This window comes from Chelmon rostratus, chromosome 5 (genome assembly GCF_017976325.1).
Source record: "Chelmon rostratus isolate fCheRos1 chromosome 5, fCheRos1.pri, whole genome shotgun sequence".
Taxonomy (NCBI): domain Eukaryota; kingdom Metazoa; phylum Chordata; class Actinopteri; order Chaetodontiformes; family Chaetodontidae; genus Chelmon; species Chelmon rostratus.
Window position 1 is genome coordinate 18,783,962 of NC_055662.1, and position 21,794 is coordinate 18,805,755.

General features: G+C 41.3%; 1 protein-coding gene across 1 annotated transcript in view; it reads right to left on the reverse strand.

Moving 5' to 3' along the window:
• grid2 (glutamate receptor, ionotropic, delta 2) overlaps positions 1–21,429 on the reverse strand; it is a 478,236-nt gene extending 456,807 nt beyond the window's left edge. The window contains exon 1 of the mRNA XM_041937698.1: positions 21,342–21,429. Within this exon, the coding sequence (XP_041793632.1) occupies positions 21,342–21,429 (88 nt within the window). The remainder of the gene's footprint in view (positions 1–21,341) is intronic.
• Positions 21,430–21,794: the final 365 nt, after the last annotated feature.

A 21,794-nucleotide genomic window follows, 5' to 3' on the forward strand; every position in this document is an offset into this window, starting at 1 on the left:
TGTATTGTCAAGGAGATCACAACAATGTTCCACTTCAGTAGTGTGGGTCACATCATAACAACATTTGTTTTGGCACTGCTGTACAAGTAAGTATGTGCAATATGTTGCTCACGGCAGTAATTTGCTTTAAATTGACAATGTGTCTTAATGCAACATGTTACATTGCTATATTAGCCTGCAAATTTCTCTTTGGACATTAATAAAGTACCTATCTATCTATCCATCTATCTAGTGTTGATAAAGGAACAAATGGAGACATAATTTATTGTAATGACAGCACAATGCAAAATTCTCTTCTTGATGTCTTTCTAAACAGTATGGTAGTGGAGTACCCACACTGGAACAGCATCTGGGAGCTGGTTGTAATCTCATAAAAACAATGAGGCTACAAAGTAGGCCCATGTCCTACTTTGGTGAATCTCAGTAAATATGTCTGTGTCAGTAAATAAAAGGAGCACAGCAGGAGCACATTGCCAGTAACATTCATGCAGTGCAAAGAGCACTTTTGATGTTGAGGATGACCAAGCTTTGTACCTGTTTTCCCTACCTGCTCAAACCACATCAAAGGCATCTGATGCGTGCCAATACAAAAGTCTGGCCTGTCATTTGGTGGACGATCTATGCTTTCCTTCTACCAAATACAGCAGCATACAGCTCCTTTGGTGAAACTAATGCAAAGAGCCAAAGTCCTCTATTTTTCTGGCTAAACCCTGACACAATGCACTCTGCATCACTGAGTGTCATTCATTTGTGTCTGTCAGCATGAGAACTTACAACAAAGAAGCGTTTCATGAAAAACAGACACACAGCTAGAGAGATGTTCGAAAGAGAGAGGAAGAAGAAACAGGCAGACAGGTGATTCCATTCCCAGCCATGTTTCATTGACCTCAGGATGACCCTGTCAAAGATGCTATCAGACATACAGACACACCAAAGAAAACAGAAGAAATCTGAGAAGCTTTTTTCCCTTTTTCTTTGTCTCCTCTTTAACCCTCTGTTACCTTTTGGCTGTGCCTCCTTGTTAAGTCCACCCAACTTTTTGTTTGAAATTTTATGCCAATGAGAGACACTGACAAAGGGCAGACGAAAGAAAAAAGTGAAGGTACATTTAAAGTGGCGGCACAGATGAAAATCAACAACATCTGGTGGCGAAAAACCTTCAACCCTTTTCCTTGGTTCAAATCGTTTGTGTATTTTATTAAAGCTCCCCTGTGTTATAACATAGATGTGTTAGAAGTTTGTTTTTATTTACAGATTAGTGTGTTGCAATTCTACGTTTACTTGGCTGTGTTTGATTTTTTATGTGACAGTTCCCCCCTAGGACTTTAACAATTTGTTTAGATGCTTGCATATTAAAAATGTCACAAAGGCAGCGTGAATCTAATAAAGATTACATACTTTAGTTAATAAAGAGTTGACAGCTAACTTTGGCAGCATGTCAAAGCTAATATTAATATGACTGGCAAACATATGTTTGTGGTATTACCCTTGAGAATGTACACAGTGAGTGTGTTCAAGTACTGAGACATTAGGTCCATGTCATTGTGCCTAAATTCTTATTTGAGGAAATGACAAAAATTGCTACTCTGCACACTCTAAATTATCTTGTTGTGGGGGTGGGGGCGTAAACACCTGATGTGTTCCTCCATATGTTTTTAGATAATTCCTTCTTTCTCTTCTGTGCTGGAATTAGCTAAATTACTAAATACTACAATTGAAATAATGATCGTCAGATTTTTGTGATCTGTGTGAGCCACCAGCACTGCCTGGCTTCTGAACAATAGTCATTAAATAACAAGAGGACTTTCAAAATTTAGGAGCGGAAAAAAATGGTAGCAGCATCTACCTTAGACTGAAAATGATGAATTATCCTGTGCTGTTTTTGTGATCAATAGCCAAGTAAGGCAGATCAGGTTGGATCTCTTAATAGTCATCACACTTGATGCCAATGACAAGCGCCAGCAGCACCTAGCCTGGATGTTGGCAAAGCACGTAGCTGACAACGCCTCATCAGGTCTTATTAATGTCCTGCCAAGACAGATGACGGAAGAGACTTACCAGCCTCGTGAAATTGCAGTCACTGGTTACATTTACAGAACAGCCTCCCAGGTCAGCTGGGATGATTCTTCACGGAAATATTAACTGTAATAAGAACTCATTTAAACCTAGAATTTTAGATAAATGCAACATAGTTTCACAGGTTTAAAATTAATAACTTACACTTTGACTGGTTGTGTGCTAAAATGTAAAATAAAGATGTTTTGGATTGGTTTGGGAAGACAGCCCTTGGCAGATGTCTCTGCAGGACATTTACATTTAAAAGCTGTATTTGCTTTAAAAACACATTCAAAGCCTGGAGGATGAGCATTTCATTTCACAGCTTTCTTTTTGCTCCTTCCTGTTCTATTGGGCTGACACCTGTTAAAAAAAACTTTTTTCCTGTTAAATTCTTCACTTTATTGTTTCCTGTTTACTTCCTCGAGAGCCGCTTGCACCTTCAGGACAAACTACCAACTAAAAGGTTGTGACAACTTATACATGATGCCATTAGGTTAGTTTAAAAATATAATGAGGGAATTGCATTATAATGTGGAGTTACAGACAAAAATATTCCAACATAATGAAGTTATTAAATATTATGCTTTGAGCAGTGGTGAGATCTGTTACAGTCGAGGTTGCCCTCTGAGAGGATACACAAGAGGATGGCTTTTTCACATGAGGAATGTATTCACATTTTTTTCCCATCAAAAAAGGTCATGACACCCTCTGGATCTTCCAGAAACCACAATTCTGAAATTAAACTACTAATCCAACCCAGATACGTAATCACAGTCGAACCATGAAATGACCTATAAGTATCCTCCGCAACTGTCAAAATATTTCAGCACAGCAGGGTGTAGAACAGGACCTTTCAAAAGTTGGTATTATGAGAAAGAGGGTCTGCTTATCATTGCTATGCTGAATATTTCCACCCAAGGCAGCTGGCACAGGCAGAAGCCCAGCTCCACCGATATAAGATAGCGGTGCTGAAAGAGCATGTACTCTCCCACTCCTGTCTCACTCAGCCAAAGGCATTCCCCTCAGACTACAGTCACTATCCATTGCATAACAACCTAAAAAAAGCATGCACATAAACCAGAAACATCCAACCATATGTCTTAAGGCCACCGCACAAACATGTTGTTCCTTCTTGGAATAAAGTGCATGATATGTACTCATTTTTGGCTGTCCAGGACATCTTTTCTCCCACTGTGTAGTACCAACTAAATCAACGAAATCCTCCCAATACCTGCTGCTGTGAGATGACAATTGTTATGAAATGTGCATTACAGCACAAAACACTGAAAGAGAAAACTACTTCACAAGACTTTTTCGTACTCTTTTACTACAATATCTACTGTGTCCAGGTCTATTAATGCAATGAATAGCAATCAATTTGATTTAACACAATATCCCACAACTTTTTATAGTTCTTCTGCAGGACAGTCTCCATATGCAGCGCACTTACACAAGGTAAGTGGGTCTGACGGAGGCTTTTCTCACGTTAGGGCTAAACTCCTCCTTGTTTACAATGCTTTACCAAAAACAGACGTAGGTTTTTCACTGTTTCCAACAGAGTATCTGACTCCACGCATATAGCCATGAGGCCTTGAACTAACTGGCATCTTGCATCTGTTGGCATGGTTTTACTTCTGAGAGTCTGTGGAAGTGATGATCTCTTGCTAGCTCGATTGTTGTATGACATCAAAGCATAGCAGTATAGTCTGTTTGTTTTTTTTTATGGCTTAGGCACTGTGAAAAATGCTTATGTGATCGTGAAACCCCTAATTTTTAGAAACTGCATTCACATTTTAGCAATTTCCATGATATTCCATGTTTTACAGCTCTTTCCAGTTTTATAATGAAATTCCACAATTCTTACCATCGACAACAAAGCCACCACACTGTAAACAGCACTTAACTACCTGGGCCTCTCTTTCAGATTTTTTAAAACATGAATCGAATACAGAGATTCTTGCTTATGTCTCGTCTGACTTATAACTTCCTAGTTATTATAGAATACTTAAACTGAACCAGAGAGACAGGTTTTAAGATGCAATGACAAAAATGCAGATAAGGGTAATATCTCGGCCTGGAGCATAAAGAACAGGTCATTACCACCGTTGATTGTCAAAATGACAATGTGTCAAGTTCAGACTGCTGCTTTAACATCTCTTTGACGACTTGGAAGAAATGTGGATGAGGGCAAATCAAATGAACCTAATGGGAGCTTTTTTTAACATTATTTCAAATGAGCAGACTACATAATTAGCTGCTGTTTAGTCACTTCCCACTGGAATGCACAATGTTGGCTCACTTTTCACGTTTCATGTAACCTCTTACTTTGACACTTTCTCTCTAGTGAGGCTACATTTCAACAGTGCTGGAATGTCTCCCCATAGGAAACTCAGGCCCATTAACCATTACGCAGCTTTTTTTTTTTCACTTCTATATTGCGTATATTCACACACATATGCTCCATTGCACACACACACACTGACATGGACTGTACAATACATGCACACACATGCCAGTACATACCCAGGCACACTTTCATAATACATTCACAGTATGTTCAGACATGCAAGCACACACACATTCAAACATACTGTACAGGGCACCGTGCACTGAGGTGACCCTTATAGTACTCACACATACAGTATGAGAGCATGCACACACGCCTGATTTGGTTTGACTGCACAGTAATGCACTGGGGTTGGATGGCTGTCCAGTGTGCATAACCCTCGGCAACTACATGGAGATGGAAAAATAAGACTGTCTGTTCTCATATTCTGCTTCTCTACTGAGCTGCACAGCCAGACAGGACCTAGGACAGGAGTGTCTGTGTGTGTCCATAAACAGCTGACTGCCCTATGTCTACCACTCCTCGACTGGACTGTACATCTGGACTGTATTCATCCATACAGACACACAACAAATACACATTTACACTATACACAACATTTGCAGTTCAGCAATCACCCTTCAATCTAACAATTCCAGTCCCAAAACCCATTAGAAATTTGTTTTATCATTTTTATCACATTTGTTTTAAATGAAGGGAAATCATATTTCAAACTGCAAGGTTAAACTTTTCCATAATGGTGCAGCAAGCGGTGATGTATTGCTTCAGTACATATTTGTACTACCTTGATGTCACGTTAAACCAGGACATACTTAGTTGACATCATGTAGTAATCCACCTGAAGCCTTCTCCCGTGCATGTGAATGCAAATGAGCAGAACACAAATCCATGGCACAGTACACAAAAATGTTCACACCATCACTACAGTATGACCATCTGCAAAAAGGAGTTAGCATGTGATCATGCATTCATTTTGGCTCTATTTTGCCATCTAAAGTGAATTCCACTTGAATTTTGTGTACTGACTTTGGACTCTTGCTGCCTTGTAGCCACAATACATACTAATCCACTCTTGCTCTCCCTCTCACAACTAAACCTTTCCTGAATTACAGCATTGTCCTATTGTGCATGTCCCGTTCTAAGCTCTGCTAACTCCCTTAAATGTGTGTGTATGCGTGTATGCGTGCATGTGTGCGCAATATAGTTTTTGGAGAATGACAGATAGACGATTTGGGATAGGAACATAAATCAGAGTGACCTTTCCTTACAAGCATTTATATGCATATACCGGAAACGCCCACTCATACTCTCTCCTGCACACGCGCACACACAGGTCACCGGAAATCAGTGGAATTAATAGGACCAAAAACAACAATATCCTGGCGATTAGAGCTGGGACCTTCAGACTAAAGAGGATTTGCAGCTTAACTTTTTAAGATTTAGCTACAAGACTTATGCTCAGGACCACAGTGTAATTGAATAAGACATTTGCATAAGGATTACCAGTACCCAGTTCTAATTCTTTTTATTTAATACCGCAAAGAGATATTTTCAGTCAAGTGTATAATGGTTATAAATAACAAAGGTAAAGTAAGCACACACACTCTCTCTCCCTCTCACTTTGATGTGCGTTGAAGGGTGAAAAGAGTAAGCAAAATAGATTCCAATTACACTCATACGAACGATGCCTTATGGCTTATATTATGGTGTCCAAAATGCATCAGTGGTGATTTTACTTGGTGCATCTAGTGTAAACATTTCAAGGGTCCCACCTCCTCTTAAATGAAGACAACACATCGCCTTGAGTACACAGCTCTCCCTGGAGTCAAAACACAAAGGAAAGGCTACACAGCAGTATCATATAACTTCTCATTTTATGGAGACTATCCGCATAAACAAGGCAAGCTGGAGGCTCAGCAGGCAGAGACATGGGGAAAATAAAAGGCGTAGTACAAATAATTAAATACATCTGCATTAGTTAAATACAGATTTGAGGAAAACATGAGGGAAAAAAACGGACCTACTGTATGTGCATGTGTACTTTTCACTTTGTATTTTATTTGATTAAATAAACATTTTGCTTCATGATACAATGTGTTTTATTTCATTGTTATTATTGTGGAGCTGCATCTCACTGGTGTGGCTTCGTAGGACACTTAAATAAATCGAAGCAATTGTTAATGTTAGTTGCACTGGGCTGCTATTACAAGTGAAAATGTCTGTTAAAAAAGATCCACTGTGATCTGTACCAGCACAAAAATGTGCGAGCAAGTGAGCAGACCTGCACATTTCAAAACAAAATGGAATGATGAGGATGGCAACAATTATTTCACATTACTCACTATTTCGATATCAGTGTATCACCACCAAAGTTAGCAGTAACAGATAATTTAGTTCACTGCTCAATCAGTCAGGCAAACCAAGTATAATACTTAATTTCTGATAAGATCTCTCACGATGAAACCTGCAGACAGCAGGCAAATACAAAGACTAAGGAAAGGGTAGTGTGTCAGTACTGAAAAATAAATTCAGTAAAAGGTAAATGAAAGCCAAAAAAATTATGAACAGCTATGCCAAATGAAGACAGACAGGCAAAAAGTGGAATGACAGGGCAAGTTAAAGCAGTTTAATTCCTCGATTGTAGCATAAAAGAGAAGAAACCAAGGAGCCTAAGCCATTCATACTATATAGATTATTTTCTAAGCAGCAGTCTATTGTAATAAGTAGGGACCAAAATCTCACTTTGGAGCATATGCTTCTGAATTTAGGAGCACCTCTTCAAGCTGAACTCATACTTATACTGATACTCATACACACTGAATTATGTCTATGACAGCACTTTACAAGTGGTGTTTGTGATGTGATGATGCACGATAACTGTTTTTTAAAACCGATAAAAAATAATGCACAGTGCATATTGTACTGACACAAGTTAGAGCACGGAAATACTCAATTCTGATTGGTCAATCGCCAAAATTCAGCGGTGTTTATTTCTCGATAGACAATCGGCTGCTCAGGAATTCCTAACAGTCGTAGAGTAAAGGGGCAATTCCTTAATGTACCAAGCTCAATAACAAATCACCAGCTGATCTGAGCAGCAAAATATTGAGCATTTTCCGTACATTACTTTTAATTTGTTTGGAGAGGACCAAACACTCGGCTAGAGAATGATGTCCCCAGCAAAAAAGACGAGAAAAGTAAAGAACAACGCTGGACCGACAGGAGAAGCGATATTAAGGCACAAGAGACTTGAGGACACAGAGATTGACCAGATTGAAGCGGATAGACACGAAAAAAACAGCAAGAAAAACACAGCATGGGCAATCAATGTGCTAAAGACTGCTTAGTGGAGACAAAACTGGAGACAGATTTTTCAATGTATGATGCTGAACTTAGAAATCAGCTGCTGCGGGTCTTTTATCCATCAGTACAAAATAATGGCAAACCAAACTCTGTCGTCAGCAATGTCTCTCTCAGGTCTGGGATATCCCGTCACTTCTCTACATTTGACATGATTTCGCTGAATAACTGTAAAGATATAAGTTATCGTGCCTGCCGGCCTGCACACGGTGAGAGGCGGTTGCTTCGTGTTTACTTTCAGAGCCGCTGCGCAGTGAGAGCGGTGACAGACGAGAGTAGGCTCATTTTAAATCAATAAAATATGTTTTAATCACTTTATTGAATGCTTTAGTAGGAAGCCATGTTCTAAGCGGGATAATAAACCTCGACAGGATGACATCTTTTATTCATCCTGAAGGAAGATACATTATCCCTTAGACTTATATATGTAAACAAACTGAAAAAGTGCATTCCTCAATGACAATAAAATATAATGCGCAGTCATACTGTACTGACACAAGTCAGACTTGTCAATGTAAACAAACTGAAAAAGGACAGTCCACAGCAGAGGTCGGGAACTTTTTCTGGCTGAGAGAGCCATGAACACCACATATTTTTGAATGAAATTCCAGGAGAGCCATACAATATGTTTAAAACTAAAAATACAAGTAAATGTGTGCATTTTATGTAATTTCAACACTTTTAAAGTACAATAAGTCTCTGAATTCTTTTTAATAACATTGTTATGCTGTTGCTAATTAATGATGAGTATTTCTTACCATTAGTGCGACTTCTGGTTTCTGCATGGTTTTGCTGATGGCTTTGTAGTCTGGTTGATATGTGGTGAGGTTAAGCTTCATGCAGGCGTTGAGACTTTATTAGTTAATTAGTTAGCTGACAGCGGGATTAACAAGCCGTAGTGCGCCCCTTTGCTCATGCGCACATCGACCGCTATTTTCAACAGCAAAATACGGCAGCCTCACTTAAACAGTGCCTGTCACTACCCGATCTGCGTTGCCTTTGTGATTGATGGGTAGATAGATAAATAGATAGACACAACGACATGTATGTTTGCCACTTTCCCACTGAAATGACTGCGAACCGGCTTTCTAGTCGCTGGCTCGCGCGTGCGCAAAGGATTTGTCTGCGAGCCAGATGCGGCCGTCAAAAGAGCCACATCTGGCTCGCGAGCCATTGGTTCCCGACCCCTGGTCCACAGTAAGTCAAGAGCCATCACATCCATGATTAAATCTTCAATAACCTTAGCCCATGGGTCATCTTTGGCAAATTTCTTGGACTTTTCGAAAGCCTCGCCGATGTGTGTAAGTCCCCAGTGGCTTCTTTGCGGCTGGCTTGCCAATGTTAGCATCTTTAGCAGGCCGGGCATCCTCATACACTTTCCAAACCCGGTCAAAGCGGTGGTTATGTTTCAGGTGGCTGATCAGGTTTGAAGTATTAAAGCCTGTGCTATGTCTCCCTGCTTGTGAAACTCACTTGAAACGTTTGTGACGAATAACCAGTGAACTGTCTGTTTCGGAAACTTTGAAGAAGTCTGAACTCTGTTTATGTAAGCACGCTGTGCTGCATCCTGCATTCAAGGTGTAATGTACATTCCCACGTTACCTCGTTTGCTAGTCGTTCTTTCAGCCTATTAAGTTTCATGTTTCTATTTTTTAATGTGTAACATGTCGAAAAATACTGCAAATATTAATTCAAGTCAGCAACTAACAAAATTATGACAGAGTTAACAAGTTGTTTTTTGGCATGAGATGGTATTCTTGATTAGAATTTCACTGCATTCACTGCAGGCCATTCGGGTCTCATAGTGGGAGCGAGGCACTGCCGTGCTGACAAAAATATAAATGTTATCGAGGCTATTCGTCATGATATCGGACTTATCGGAATTACATCATAATTTCCTGTTATCGGCCCGATAATTATCGTGCACCCCTATGGTACTTTTTCAAAAATGATAAAATCTCTGTTAACTGTACATTTGCTTGTCAGATTTTCAGTTTTCTAGCTCAAAGTGGCACAGATGAAACAACAGGGAAGAAAATCAACTGGTCCTAAATCATTACGATTAAGATTATTACAAATGTGTTGGTAGGTGTTCTGTGACTTTTTCTGTACCAGTGTTGTGTGCAGGTTTTTTTGACAAAAAAAACTATTAGGACTTTTCTTTTTGCTGTGGCATCCAAAGAGGTATCAAAGTTTAAAATTCTGGTACTGTGACAATATTAATACAGAGATTGACAGGAAGCAATTACTCTGACTCTACTTGCAGAACAGACTTTCCCTCTCTTACTGTATAAATGAGTACAGCTATGAAATGTTCTGTCAGAGAGATCCAACACTATGTATGAAGCTGGTAGAGAGGAGAACACCCTTCAGGTATTCACTGAGAACAAAAAAGCCAGAAAAAGAATGTGCAAAAGAGAAACGGAACATACGCTTGAAGAGAAAACAGTGAACACATGAATATTCTGTTGATTGTAGGTCAACAGATGGTTAAAGAGCTTGGAGTGAAGACGGTGCATGTGGACAGGAGCAGTGTGCAGAGGAGACAGGTTGAGACTGTGGACTAAAGGAAAAACAAAAGGGGGGGTAAGAGAATGCGAATGGTTCCTGGTGTGGAATCATGGGGTAAACATCCCAATGTGATTCAGAAAAATGTTATGTAAAAAACGGTAGCAAATGGCATGACACATTCACGAACCACATGCATAAAAAAAAAAATCCACCAGCAAAACATTTCCCTGGACCCACCTACTGCACCTTACGTTCAACCCTTTTAATCTGGGTGCTGTAACTATTAGACTGACTGTGTAATCAGCACAAAAATGCAGCCATAATCAATGTGCTAGCCTCCTTGCTACCTGTCCCGATGGAATTCACTGCTGTAAATAACAATGAAGTTTTTATTCGACCTGCTCTAGGATACAAATTTGCAAGCTATTATAAAGCTGTGAATTATGTCACATTGGGGGCAGGTGAGAGGCATGCACTTGTAGATTTATTCAGAGCTACACACAAGAATTATACATCCACTCAGAATAACACATCCTGCATATTTTATAACAATACCTGTTGTGAGATACTGTTGTATGCTGATGAATTGTGTCTTTTACAAATGATTAGCTGTAAATCACACTTTTGAGACATGCCAGGATACAAACCTGAAACAGTGCAAAACAAACAAGCATATATACTGTATATCTGCAGCTATACAGTTAGACCTTTATCAATTCTTATCACGCAGTGTTTGAATGGTCCAGCACAGCCAGCTCTGGCTCCCTTCTGTTAATGTCTGTCAAACATATTTAGTAGAGCTAATGTTGCTTGCTCTGCATGTACTGTCTACATAAGCATTTCACAGTATAGCTTTTTAGCCTCAGGATCTGTGTTGTTGCAATCTACTGAACGCTGATCTGCATGGATGCACATAGAAGTAATTTGAGTGTAGTAAACATGTGGAGCAATATGTAGTTCACTCACCAAGAGTGTACATGTGAAGCTTTTATAACATGGAAGTCAGGGGACAAAACTGTGAAATAAATAAAAAAAGGGTACACTATATCCATTGGTACTGTATTTGTAGTGAATTCTAATATATCAGTTTTGGACCACTAGCAGAGCCCCTGGAGCAATGAATAAAAAAGCAGGTATCATCTGTTTTCCCACATAATGCGCATGTGCACAAGGACACGCATGCACATTATGTGCCTATGGGCACAGTGATTTGTGGTTTATGTGCACATTCCATATGTTTGATAGTACTTAACTCAGTGCAACCCAAACAATGTTTGCATACAATAAAAAAAACATTCAGAGTACAGTTATCTTTATACATGTGTCTTTATAAGAGATGTCTGTTGTTACATGCAAGACATACTCCTGTGCATTCAGTTTGCTCAACAACATCATTCTGATAAAAGAAAGTGTGAGCCCATATATAAACACACACACACGCACACACACAGATATCCAACAGTGCATTTCGCGCTCTGAAACCGCTGAAGGCAACAAAAATAAGTGTGAATGTGTTTCAGACATCCAGTTACACTTGCTGCAGTGGGTCACTTAATGAGGGCTACAGCTGCGGGGGTGGGGGTGGGGGGGTCTCGGAGTCAGGTCATTCCAGCCATGACTAACTCACAATTGGATTAGTTGAATCTAATGCGCGGTACAATACATTGCATTAACAGGACAGAAAGAGGCTGTGCATAATGTAGCATCCATTAAGTTCTCACCTTCTCTCTCATTTCTGATTTAAGAAGTTGAATCACAATTTATTCAGGTCAACATGAGTGACTAACCACAGTAATCTAATATTGCAGGCATGAAAGGTAGTGCCAGCCTTTAATAATTAAAATGGCCAAGAACAATAGTGGTCAGTTCTGTTTCTGCATGCTGAGGACATAATTTTCAAAATCCAAACATGCAAACCATATGCAAATGCGTGCTCTGACTGATCTCTCCCACTCGTTTTGTTGATTTTCTCTTTCAGACTTTAAAGGAAGACAAGATTGAAAGCTACATTCCAGATGGGCACATGCAGGCAGCTTTGTAACGTGTTGCCAAGTGTGTCAGACAAACAAACAAACAGCACATTACGATTCCATGACAGTGATTATCAAAGTGTTTAACACCTCTCAGTTCTGATGCATGTTTCTGTAATCACTGACAGCATATTAAATATCAAGGAGAGGGAGGGACTAAAGAGAGAGGAGAGTGATGGAGAGAGGGAGAACAGAGAAGGGGGGGGCGAAATATAAGAAGAGATACAGTACAGGTACAGATAATAGAACAAAGGAAGGATTGAGGCAGAGGTAAAACTCAAAGAATAGAAAATAAAGGAGAAAATGGACCAGCTGAGGGAGGAAGATGAGAGAGAATGAATAAGACTGAAAAGTGAGACTGAAAAAGAGTGAAAGACGAGAGTAAAATAAAAAAGTGAAGGAGAAAATACTGTAGAAGAGTGAACTAGTAAAAAGAATCTACCAGCACGGTGGAAATTCACTTGATATCAGGCTGGGAAGAAATGAAATGACCAATATTCAATAGGCACAAGAGCACACACACACATGAAGATAGACAATACAAAATGTACAGCTCATCCAAAGCAAATATAGAGCACAGCAGAGAAGTACATCTGGAGCTATGCTGAATTTGAATTTCAACTTAGTCATTTATTCCAACTACTTATATCATCCCTTTGCTCTGATCCTGTGTGTTTGTAGTCCTTCATATAGCAGGTGGTTTGCATCAGCAGTCTTTTCCCACAAGCGGTGCAGTGGCTAAATACAGTGTTTACTCAGAGAAGCTGCAGGCATAATATTTGCCATTTGCTATTTTTCATAACACTGATGTTTTGGATTCTCCATTCGCAGCAGTACAAATTATTGCTGAAAAATAACATTAAAAAATGATTCAAGAAGGAAGACCATAAGCTCGACCTTTGTCAAGTGAATGTGAATGCTTCAAAAAAAATTCCAAATGAATAAAGTAAAGAAAACACTGTTCCTTGGATTTAAAAATGTTGTACGTATGTGCATATTGTTTTGTGAATGTGTGTGAGTATTTCTAATTCCTGTGTTTGTGTGTGAGTGCACATGCTATAGTTTATGTGTGCGTGTGCACATAGTGGAACAAATGCGTCAATGCAATGCTTTCTGTGTTTTAGAGTGCTATGAAAAGCAGCCTGCCCATGATCAGTTGTAGAGGAAATAATTCATAGGAGAAGCACTGCCAGCAAACTAAGCTGGCACTCACATACACATACACGCGTGATGACACGTAAGTATACACACCCTCCCACACACCCTGGCAAGTGCCCATACAGAATGCAGTCCGAAGAAGATGTGCTCACAAACGAGCTTCTGAGATGCATGCAAGCTCTGGCAGTATGAACGCTGCTTAATGTATGACCATGCTCACACACATGCATGCCTGAGATGTTCAGACAAATACAGAACACACACACAAAAACACATTTCGTACACATTCAGGGCACCCTCTGCCCCAGTGAGACGCAGTGCAGATTGCTGGAAGACTAAAACAGCATTTGTGTCAGCAGAGATACGGCGAACAAGGCCGTGAAGAGGAAAGAGAGCGAGGGAGGAGAGGGCAGCTGTAAATACTCACTCAACTGCAAGAATGTAGGAAGTACAGATAGGAAGAACACCATACAAGGACACTTACACCCACATACAGCATATATGTGCATAAAGCACAAGCCACAGAAATGTACAAACACACACACACACACACACACACACACACACACACACACACACACACACACACACAGACAGACAGACAGACAGACAGACAGACAGACAGTCATGGTAGTGCTTAGTCCATGACAAGAAAATTCTACTTTACTTTAAAGTTTCTCTCATCATTAGCATGATTACATACTGTAGACCTAATGCACCAGGTATTACTCAGCTACATTATCCAGAAAACCCAGTAAATATGCATCCCAAAACAAGCCTCTATACTGGCTACGGTTGTATGAAGAGCAACCTTTCAGCCACTGCCCGGCATCTGTATCACAGCTATCTTTTCTGTGCCCAAGATAAACAAACAGAGCAGAAAATGTAAAAATGTCTTCGTTTAAAACACAACGTTAAGAATACAGAGCCAGAGACAAAACGTACCCTTACATTTTTAACATTTTGGATGAGTGTGTTTGTCGTATGTGTGTGTGTGTGTGATCTTTATGCTTCTGTGCTCACAGAAAGTTCAGGTCAATCTCCTCAAAACGAAAACTGACACTTGTTCTTGTGAACAAAGATTCTTGTCCTCAGATGACTTTCAGCGTGTGTGACTTTGCGTGTGACGACTGGATAAACACAAACGAACAATACAATCATCCGGGAACACGGGCATGTGTTGTACAAGTTCTTCCCAGGCCATCTGGTCTGTTCTACCTGCATCACTGACTGCTGCGGTGAGATGAAGCACCTTCGGCGGAGGCTGCACTGTCTCTCCTCACCTACATCTGCAGTCAACCTCAGACAAGCAATCATACTTTTTCTCACAGATACCTGTCAGTCCATCTCAACCTCAGAAATACACACACATATATTCTCTCTTTCCCCGTGTCTCTGTGGCCTGGTTAAGGGTTCTGCCTCAATGACCAGGTACAGACATCAGAGAGCTGCTGTCTGTCTCTTTCCTTCACAAGAGGATGCACAACAGTCTCAAGTATCACACAATCATACACAAACCAGACACACATTTTGCACCCCTGTAAATCATATTCACACACACATAAAACTCCACTGTTCATCTGTACAGGTGAGGTGCTAAATCTTCCCAGGAAAAGAAAGCATGGACCAGCACATCTGTCAACACTCATAGATACATAACTCAAAATATGTGAAGCATTTAATACACACTGCCTAGTCCCCACCCGTCTGACTCAGTGCGTAACTGCAGATTAAAATATGTGTGCATGCACACACACAAACAGAAGCTGAGAGTTCAAAAGAGGAAGCGATGTTGACAGCTGTGAAACTCGTAGACAAAACCAGGCAGGAACAGCCATTCACACACACTAAGATGTTTAGAAATCCTTCTCCATGGAAAAGACTAGAATAGCACAAGAGTGAAAGAAAAACCAGGCCGTGCCAGGACAAATCTCCCTCTCCGTCTCTCACCCCCTTTTTTCCTCACCCCACAAACAATGGAAACCTCTCATTCGCTCTTTCAACTCTCTCCATCTAAATGACAGAAATCCTCCTCTTTCAATCACCGCCATTTCGGGACAAAGCCCCGCACACATGCATGCATACACTGCATAGATCCAATAATCTATGGCTGATCCTCATCACCTTAACTGAACTGGGTGTTCCAAAGGATAACACAACTTTTTCTCTCTGTCCCCTTTCATCTAAATGACGTGGGTCTCCCAGAGCTTACCTTGTCTACAGCAGGAAGCTGAGAACGGCACTAGGTGTCAATAGATGAAAGGAAACATGACCAAGCATATTTCTGTTATGCTTCAATATGTACACGTGTTGACAGACACACAAACTGTACATAAATTTGAGGGCAATCTTCATTCAAATGTTGCTAAAAATGGATTACCGTTCTAATTTTGTGCATCATTAGTAATGTGGTCCACACACCATTTGTTTAATGTGCACCCAAAGAGTGAATCAATGTTTTGCAGATCTAAAAATGCCTGCAGTTTGAAATCTGACAATGAAAAGCCTAAAATTTGTGTCATCCAGCTGTCATTTGTGTTACAACAGACATTGTGGGTCAAAATATGAATGCTAAGCAACAGCACTAAAAAGCTGGCGCTGTAATAATGGATCTCACTGGACCCCAGTAATTAGTCTGATGTCACACTCGGCCCAATTCTGCGACCACACATGCTGGTTTTTGGTAGTCAAATCTTGACGAACTGCGTTATACAACACACAAAACAGCAAGTAATAACATAAATACACATGCACCGCTATCCTCTTTTCTGCAGAGCATCAAGCCTTAAATGCACTTAATTCACTTTTGTGAAGTCCTTTAATGAAGTGTCGAATGAGAGGTAACACAGTATGTTAGACCTCCAGAATATGATTTTCTCTGTTTTCTCCCACACTCAGTATTGCTTGCTGTACATTGTCACATCAAGAAAGTACTGTATTTAAGAAGTGTTGCAAGGTGCTTTTACAAATGATCTGACACAAACGGATGTAATTTATCAATGAATCTTCAAAATTCTGGGCCAGAAGTTATTTGGCAAAAAAAAAACAAAAAAAACAAGCAAAATGGTAAAACTCAACAATGGCTGATTCTGACATGAAGCTTTCTCTAATGCCTCTTCTCACACTGTGTGCAGTACAAATTTCACGGTGTACTGCAAGTTAAATGAAGGCCAATCAGTCTTGTATTATGACTTTAGGTATAACATAGTCAACAGAGCCTATGACAAAGCATGACATGACACAGGTCATGCAAAATCAGCTTAGACTCTCCTCCATTAGTAGCTGCACAATTGCATCATCTTACAAGCGGTTGTGGGGGATTGCTTGCAAGGAAGAAATGTTCTGCCTTTCTCTTTGTCCCAGTGTTCTTTCTTTTATTTTCTACTTTGCTGTGATCTAGCCAGGAGCAATTAGAAGAGACATAGGCCATAACCATAGAGGGATCTGTGATATGTTGCTATATAAGATAAAGACATTGTGTCACATGTAGCCACCTCATATTCATTTAAATTTTCCACATCCTTGGCATTTGAAATGTGTGAACAACTATGAATAGTATTCATCTGTAGGCTCAGACCAAGCATTAAATCTTGTAAGTACAGCCAGGACAAATCTAATATACTGTATCTCAGTGATTGGTATCAGAATTGTGCGTTGATGTGGTTGAGAGTGAGCGAGAAGTGTGCCAGTACACAATACATGATTTGAGCAGGGGTGAACCAGGCTCACTCGCTGGCTTCTTCCCCTCATCCGTGATGCATGGTGAGCCAGTGGATGCACTCTGACACACTGCGTAGCTAAAAACCAGTGCGGCTCCCAAGTGAGGACTTAATCTGGCTGCATAAATCACAGTGACTTTCCGAGTGTAACTAATCAAGAACACACACAACCCTACATACTTCCCAACTATGTCTCTCTGCATGTCTCCCTCTCCGTCCGTCCTTCTCTCACACACGTGCAGAATCCATACGAACCCCCCTCATAAAGCAGAGGGCCATTGCCATGCAGCACACGATGCAGTGAGGACCAAGAGGCAAGCGGACTCCCCCCTTCCTTCTGCATGCTGATCATTAGAGAGAGAGGGAGAGACAGCGAGAGAAAGACGGGCGAGGCAGCGGTGCCAGCTCGCCAGCAGCTCAATCACATTTAATGCCTGGACAGTGCAAGATGAAAATGTCTGGCGGTCACTGTCGTTAATATCGCCAAAATAAAGGCAACTCTGTGGTAGGACGGTACAGGTTTGCAGTATAGATAGCTATAAAGGGTAGATGATGACAACACAAACTCTAGCTTCACTCCCTTTGTTCCTCCTGGTTTCTCTCTGCCTTTTACTTTCAGGCTGCCATCTTTTCTCCCTTTGATATACATCTCTCTTTGCCTGTCTCTCTCACTCTCTCTCTCTTTCCATCTTTAGCAGCAACAAAGAGATTAAAGGGGGATTACTTCTGACATGTCAATGTGATGCGCCTGCTGGGTATAGTACTTTTTTTCTTTCTCATGCAGTCCTAAGTCAATATGATGCGCGCACACACATGCACACACAGGCAGGTCAGCATTGCCTGTGTTGGAGAGAAGATCGAGACAAAAAAAATGGACTTCATGGACGAAAATTATCTCCACTTGCAAAATGCTGAATTCTGACATGCAGAAACTACTGAATTGCAATTGTGGCTCCTATTTCGTTTAACAATACCACCTTCTGTGAGAAAACAATGACAGCAAATCATAATATGCTTGCTATACTTGTGTCCACTGTATCCACACCCTGGTTTATCTGCTGTTTCCAAGCTTTGCTGAAGACACGAGGATAAGGGGGGATGAGTGTGGGTGAGAGAGAGGCAGAATGTGAAAAGAGAAGTAATGTTTTTGGTTGATAACCTTTTGTTGTGATTCAAAGTACTCGTGGCTAACAAGGAAATGAACTATTGATTAGATTTAAGGTGGAGGGAAGAGAGAAAGAGGGGGGAAAAAAAGACACAATGATTGAAATCACACCAACCAACCGCCCACACTGGTCCTTTGTCCTCAAACACACAACACACTCATACACTTGCATGCACAACATACGCTTGTTTATGCAGGCGGGGCAGGGGGGGGGTAACCGATAACACATTGCTTAAATGGAATTGTAACTAACCAGAAACACAGTCAGCCAACCAATAAACTACCCACAGCATTCACTGTCTATTCTACTAATTGGAAACCACTCACTGGCTGGGTTTCCACTACAGGGTCAAGGAGGAATAGCTGGCTTTTCTTATTATCCATGTCACTAAACTCACTCCTTAAACATATATCTGGGATTTGTATGGATTATGTTGCAAACTGGATGTGATTTGAGAGCCTCTTCTTCTGTAAATCCCATGTTTGTTGAGCCTAATTTTACCTACTGACTCTGGGCTAATACAGTGTACAACACTATATCTCTCCATCTTTACTATTCACTTTGTATATAAATACTGTACAGACAGATAAACACAAAAACTGAATATTATCAAAGCACTGCATCTAGTTATGTTTGCTGTTGAGTATACAGTCTATATGTGTAGTATTTTGGGGTGCTAATGAACTGCTTACAGTTATACGGCAGACTTACAGCAGAGCTTAATATAAACATATAAATAGGTATTCTTATTCCTAGCTTTGACTGTAATGAATGCCAGAACCACCAGTAAGGAGTCATTTTAAACACCAAGCAAATTCATATTTTCAGAAAGGTTTAGGGGCTATTGCTCAATGAGAAGAACCAAGCTTGCACGTAAATATGCCAGTACAGCAGACACCTCAAGTAAATTTACATGGTATTGGTCAACCTCCTGCTGAGAACCTGGAGCCATGAGACTCCATGTGTGAACACTACAATACAGTACCAGTTGGCCTATATACAAAGAATAGACCCCAGCCAGTGTACATATAAAGAACCTTGACCCAGTTTAGGTTGCAGGGACCTCAGTGCAGAGAGCCCACATAGCTGAAGAGCCTTGGTAAGCTTAAAAATGTCTCATAACCATGCAGTTTTAGTCATCTTGCTGACAATCAAAAGAAACTTAGAGTCAGTGAGCAGGTAAAGTTTGAGTGTCTTGCTGTGAGACACTTGCAGAACATGTGGCTGCTGCTGGGATCAAACCATCCAGTCACAGGGTGATCTGTCGAACCAGTGGATTACACTGCCATCCCCCGTAGTGCTACAACCACAGCTTACAACCCTGTATGTAGGGGAAGGCTTCTGCACCAGTGTGAATTTACTACTCTTCTCCATCAGCACTTTCCCTTGTACTGCACTAACCTTTCCTGTACAACCTAATCTGTGTATCTTCAAACAAAAAAAAATCATCACAGTGGGCAAGCCAGTTGCACTATTCATTCATAACACAACACCTGTAATGCTTGGTTTCCCCAAGAAGAGGTTTCAACCTGGTTTGATTGGCAAGCCACGCTTTTTCCATTGTCTGCAAATGAGATAACACACATTCACTTTCTACTTGACCTGTGTAAATCTCATCCATTTGGCCATGCTGCTGTTGTAAGTCTGATATGAAGCATCAGCTTGGTCTAGAGCCCAGACACAAACACCTCGAACTGATCCAGCTCTTGGCAAAATGTGTCCAGGTAGCCACTAGATTGGCCTGGGGTCAGCTCTGTAAATCAGCTGGCCAAGGCCTAAATGGATCAAACGGGCCAGTCCTCCCTCCCTGGCAGGTTAATGCAGTGGCTTGGATTGGTGGTTTACAATGTGTGGCATGTGTGTATGAGCGTGTGCGCTTTTGTTGAAACATGGATGTGATCTTGGCAATGTGCATAATGCGGTCAAATAACAGTTCAACGTGGACAGGTGCTTATCTTTTTGCTGCTGCTGCGTGTGTACATGCCCATGTGCGTGTGTGCGCTGTTTGCTCTTCACTCTCACTCATGCATCTAACACTGCTCTCTCTCTGGTCTATCGCCCATTCGAGGCCACCGAGTTGTGCAACGATTATGTGTGCCCACCACCACCTCGCGTCCTCATCTCATCCTGCAAGACACGCTCTCCAGCGCCCCCCTCCCCCCTCCTCTCTCCCTCCCTCTCTCTCTCTCTCTCTCTGCCGGAGCCGGAGGCGCTGCTACACTGCCTGAAAGAATACGCTCCCCGATGTCGAAATCACACTCAACACAACAGTGCCACACTTTGCCGGTGGTGGTGGAAGGCGGAAAAGACGTTAGGACATAAAACGATTTTTTTTTTTTCGCTGGCGCTGCAGTACCTCACGATGGAAGGTGGTAATGCCACTGGGCTTCAGGAAAATTTATACGTAGAAAATGTGCTACCATCCAGGGTAATCCGTCTGCCACACAGGGCAACACCACGCCATCCTAAACCACCTGTTTTTCGCGCATCCTGTGCGCACACAGATACTCAATATGAAATTCTAGGGAAACGCTGCACTCTGTATGTGCAGTCCCTTTACGTGGCATGCAATGATTTTATTGATCAATTCATGTGGCTATAGATGCTATCACCGCCCGGAACTAACAACTACAAAAAACTGATGCTCAATAATCACCCAACTGGAATGCAAACTTCACTTTTGTAACGATGTCCATAATGGCGCATAACAGATCTAGTTCGCTATTTCACCAGTAATATAAAGAAGTGGATTTGCCAAAATCTCTGGTGGGGACCCATTCCGAGTATGGCATCAATCCCGTGACCGCAATCATCTACATTCATATGAAAGCCCACGAAATACCACAGAGCGTCAACTAAATCACCAGCAATGCTGCGCTTTCAGCAGCGCAGCGCATATCAAGGCTGAAGCATCCAATCTGTTCCCTGAGAGACGCACAGAGAGCCTTATTGTGGCCGCAAATTACAAGAGGGGAAAGGCGCAGTAACTCACCGATGTGGATGATTGAATCCGAGAGCGCCGACTTCCACTCCTGGCTCCAAAAAACGGCAGCGAGCAACATAGCCGAGATAACTTTCATGTTGTCCAGAGATATTTCCCCCCAAAACCAGAGAAAACCACAGCTCTCTGAGTGAGAGCGAACAGAGTTAAAATCCCGAGAACCGGAGCTTTTTTTTTTTAGTCCATCTGTAGGGCGGTCAAGGAAATTCCCTGAAATATCTGCCTTGAGATGTTCCTCTCTTGACGCTTCAGTGTGATGCTTGTCTGTAGAGGAAAATAAGTAGAGATTCCCGGGTTGTCACAGACTGGTACCCTGTTGAAATCCCTCCCAACACTAAATCATATTCTGGACGAGTGGAGAGACGCTGAGCCGCAGAGAAAACAAACCGCATCCAAACGCCGCCGCGTTAAGGCGAACTGAGGGGCAGGAGGATGTGGCCGCTC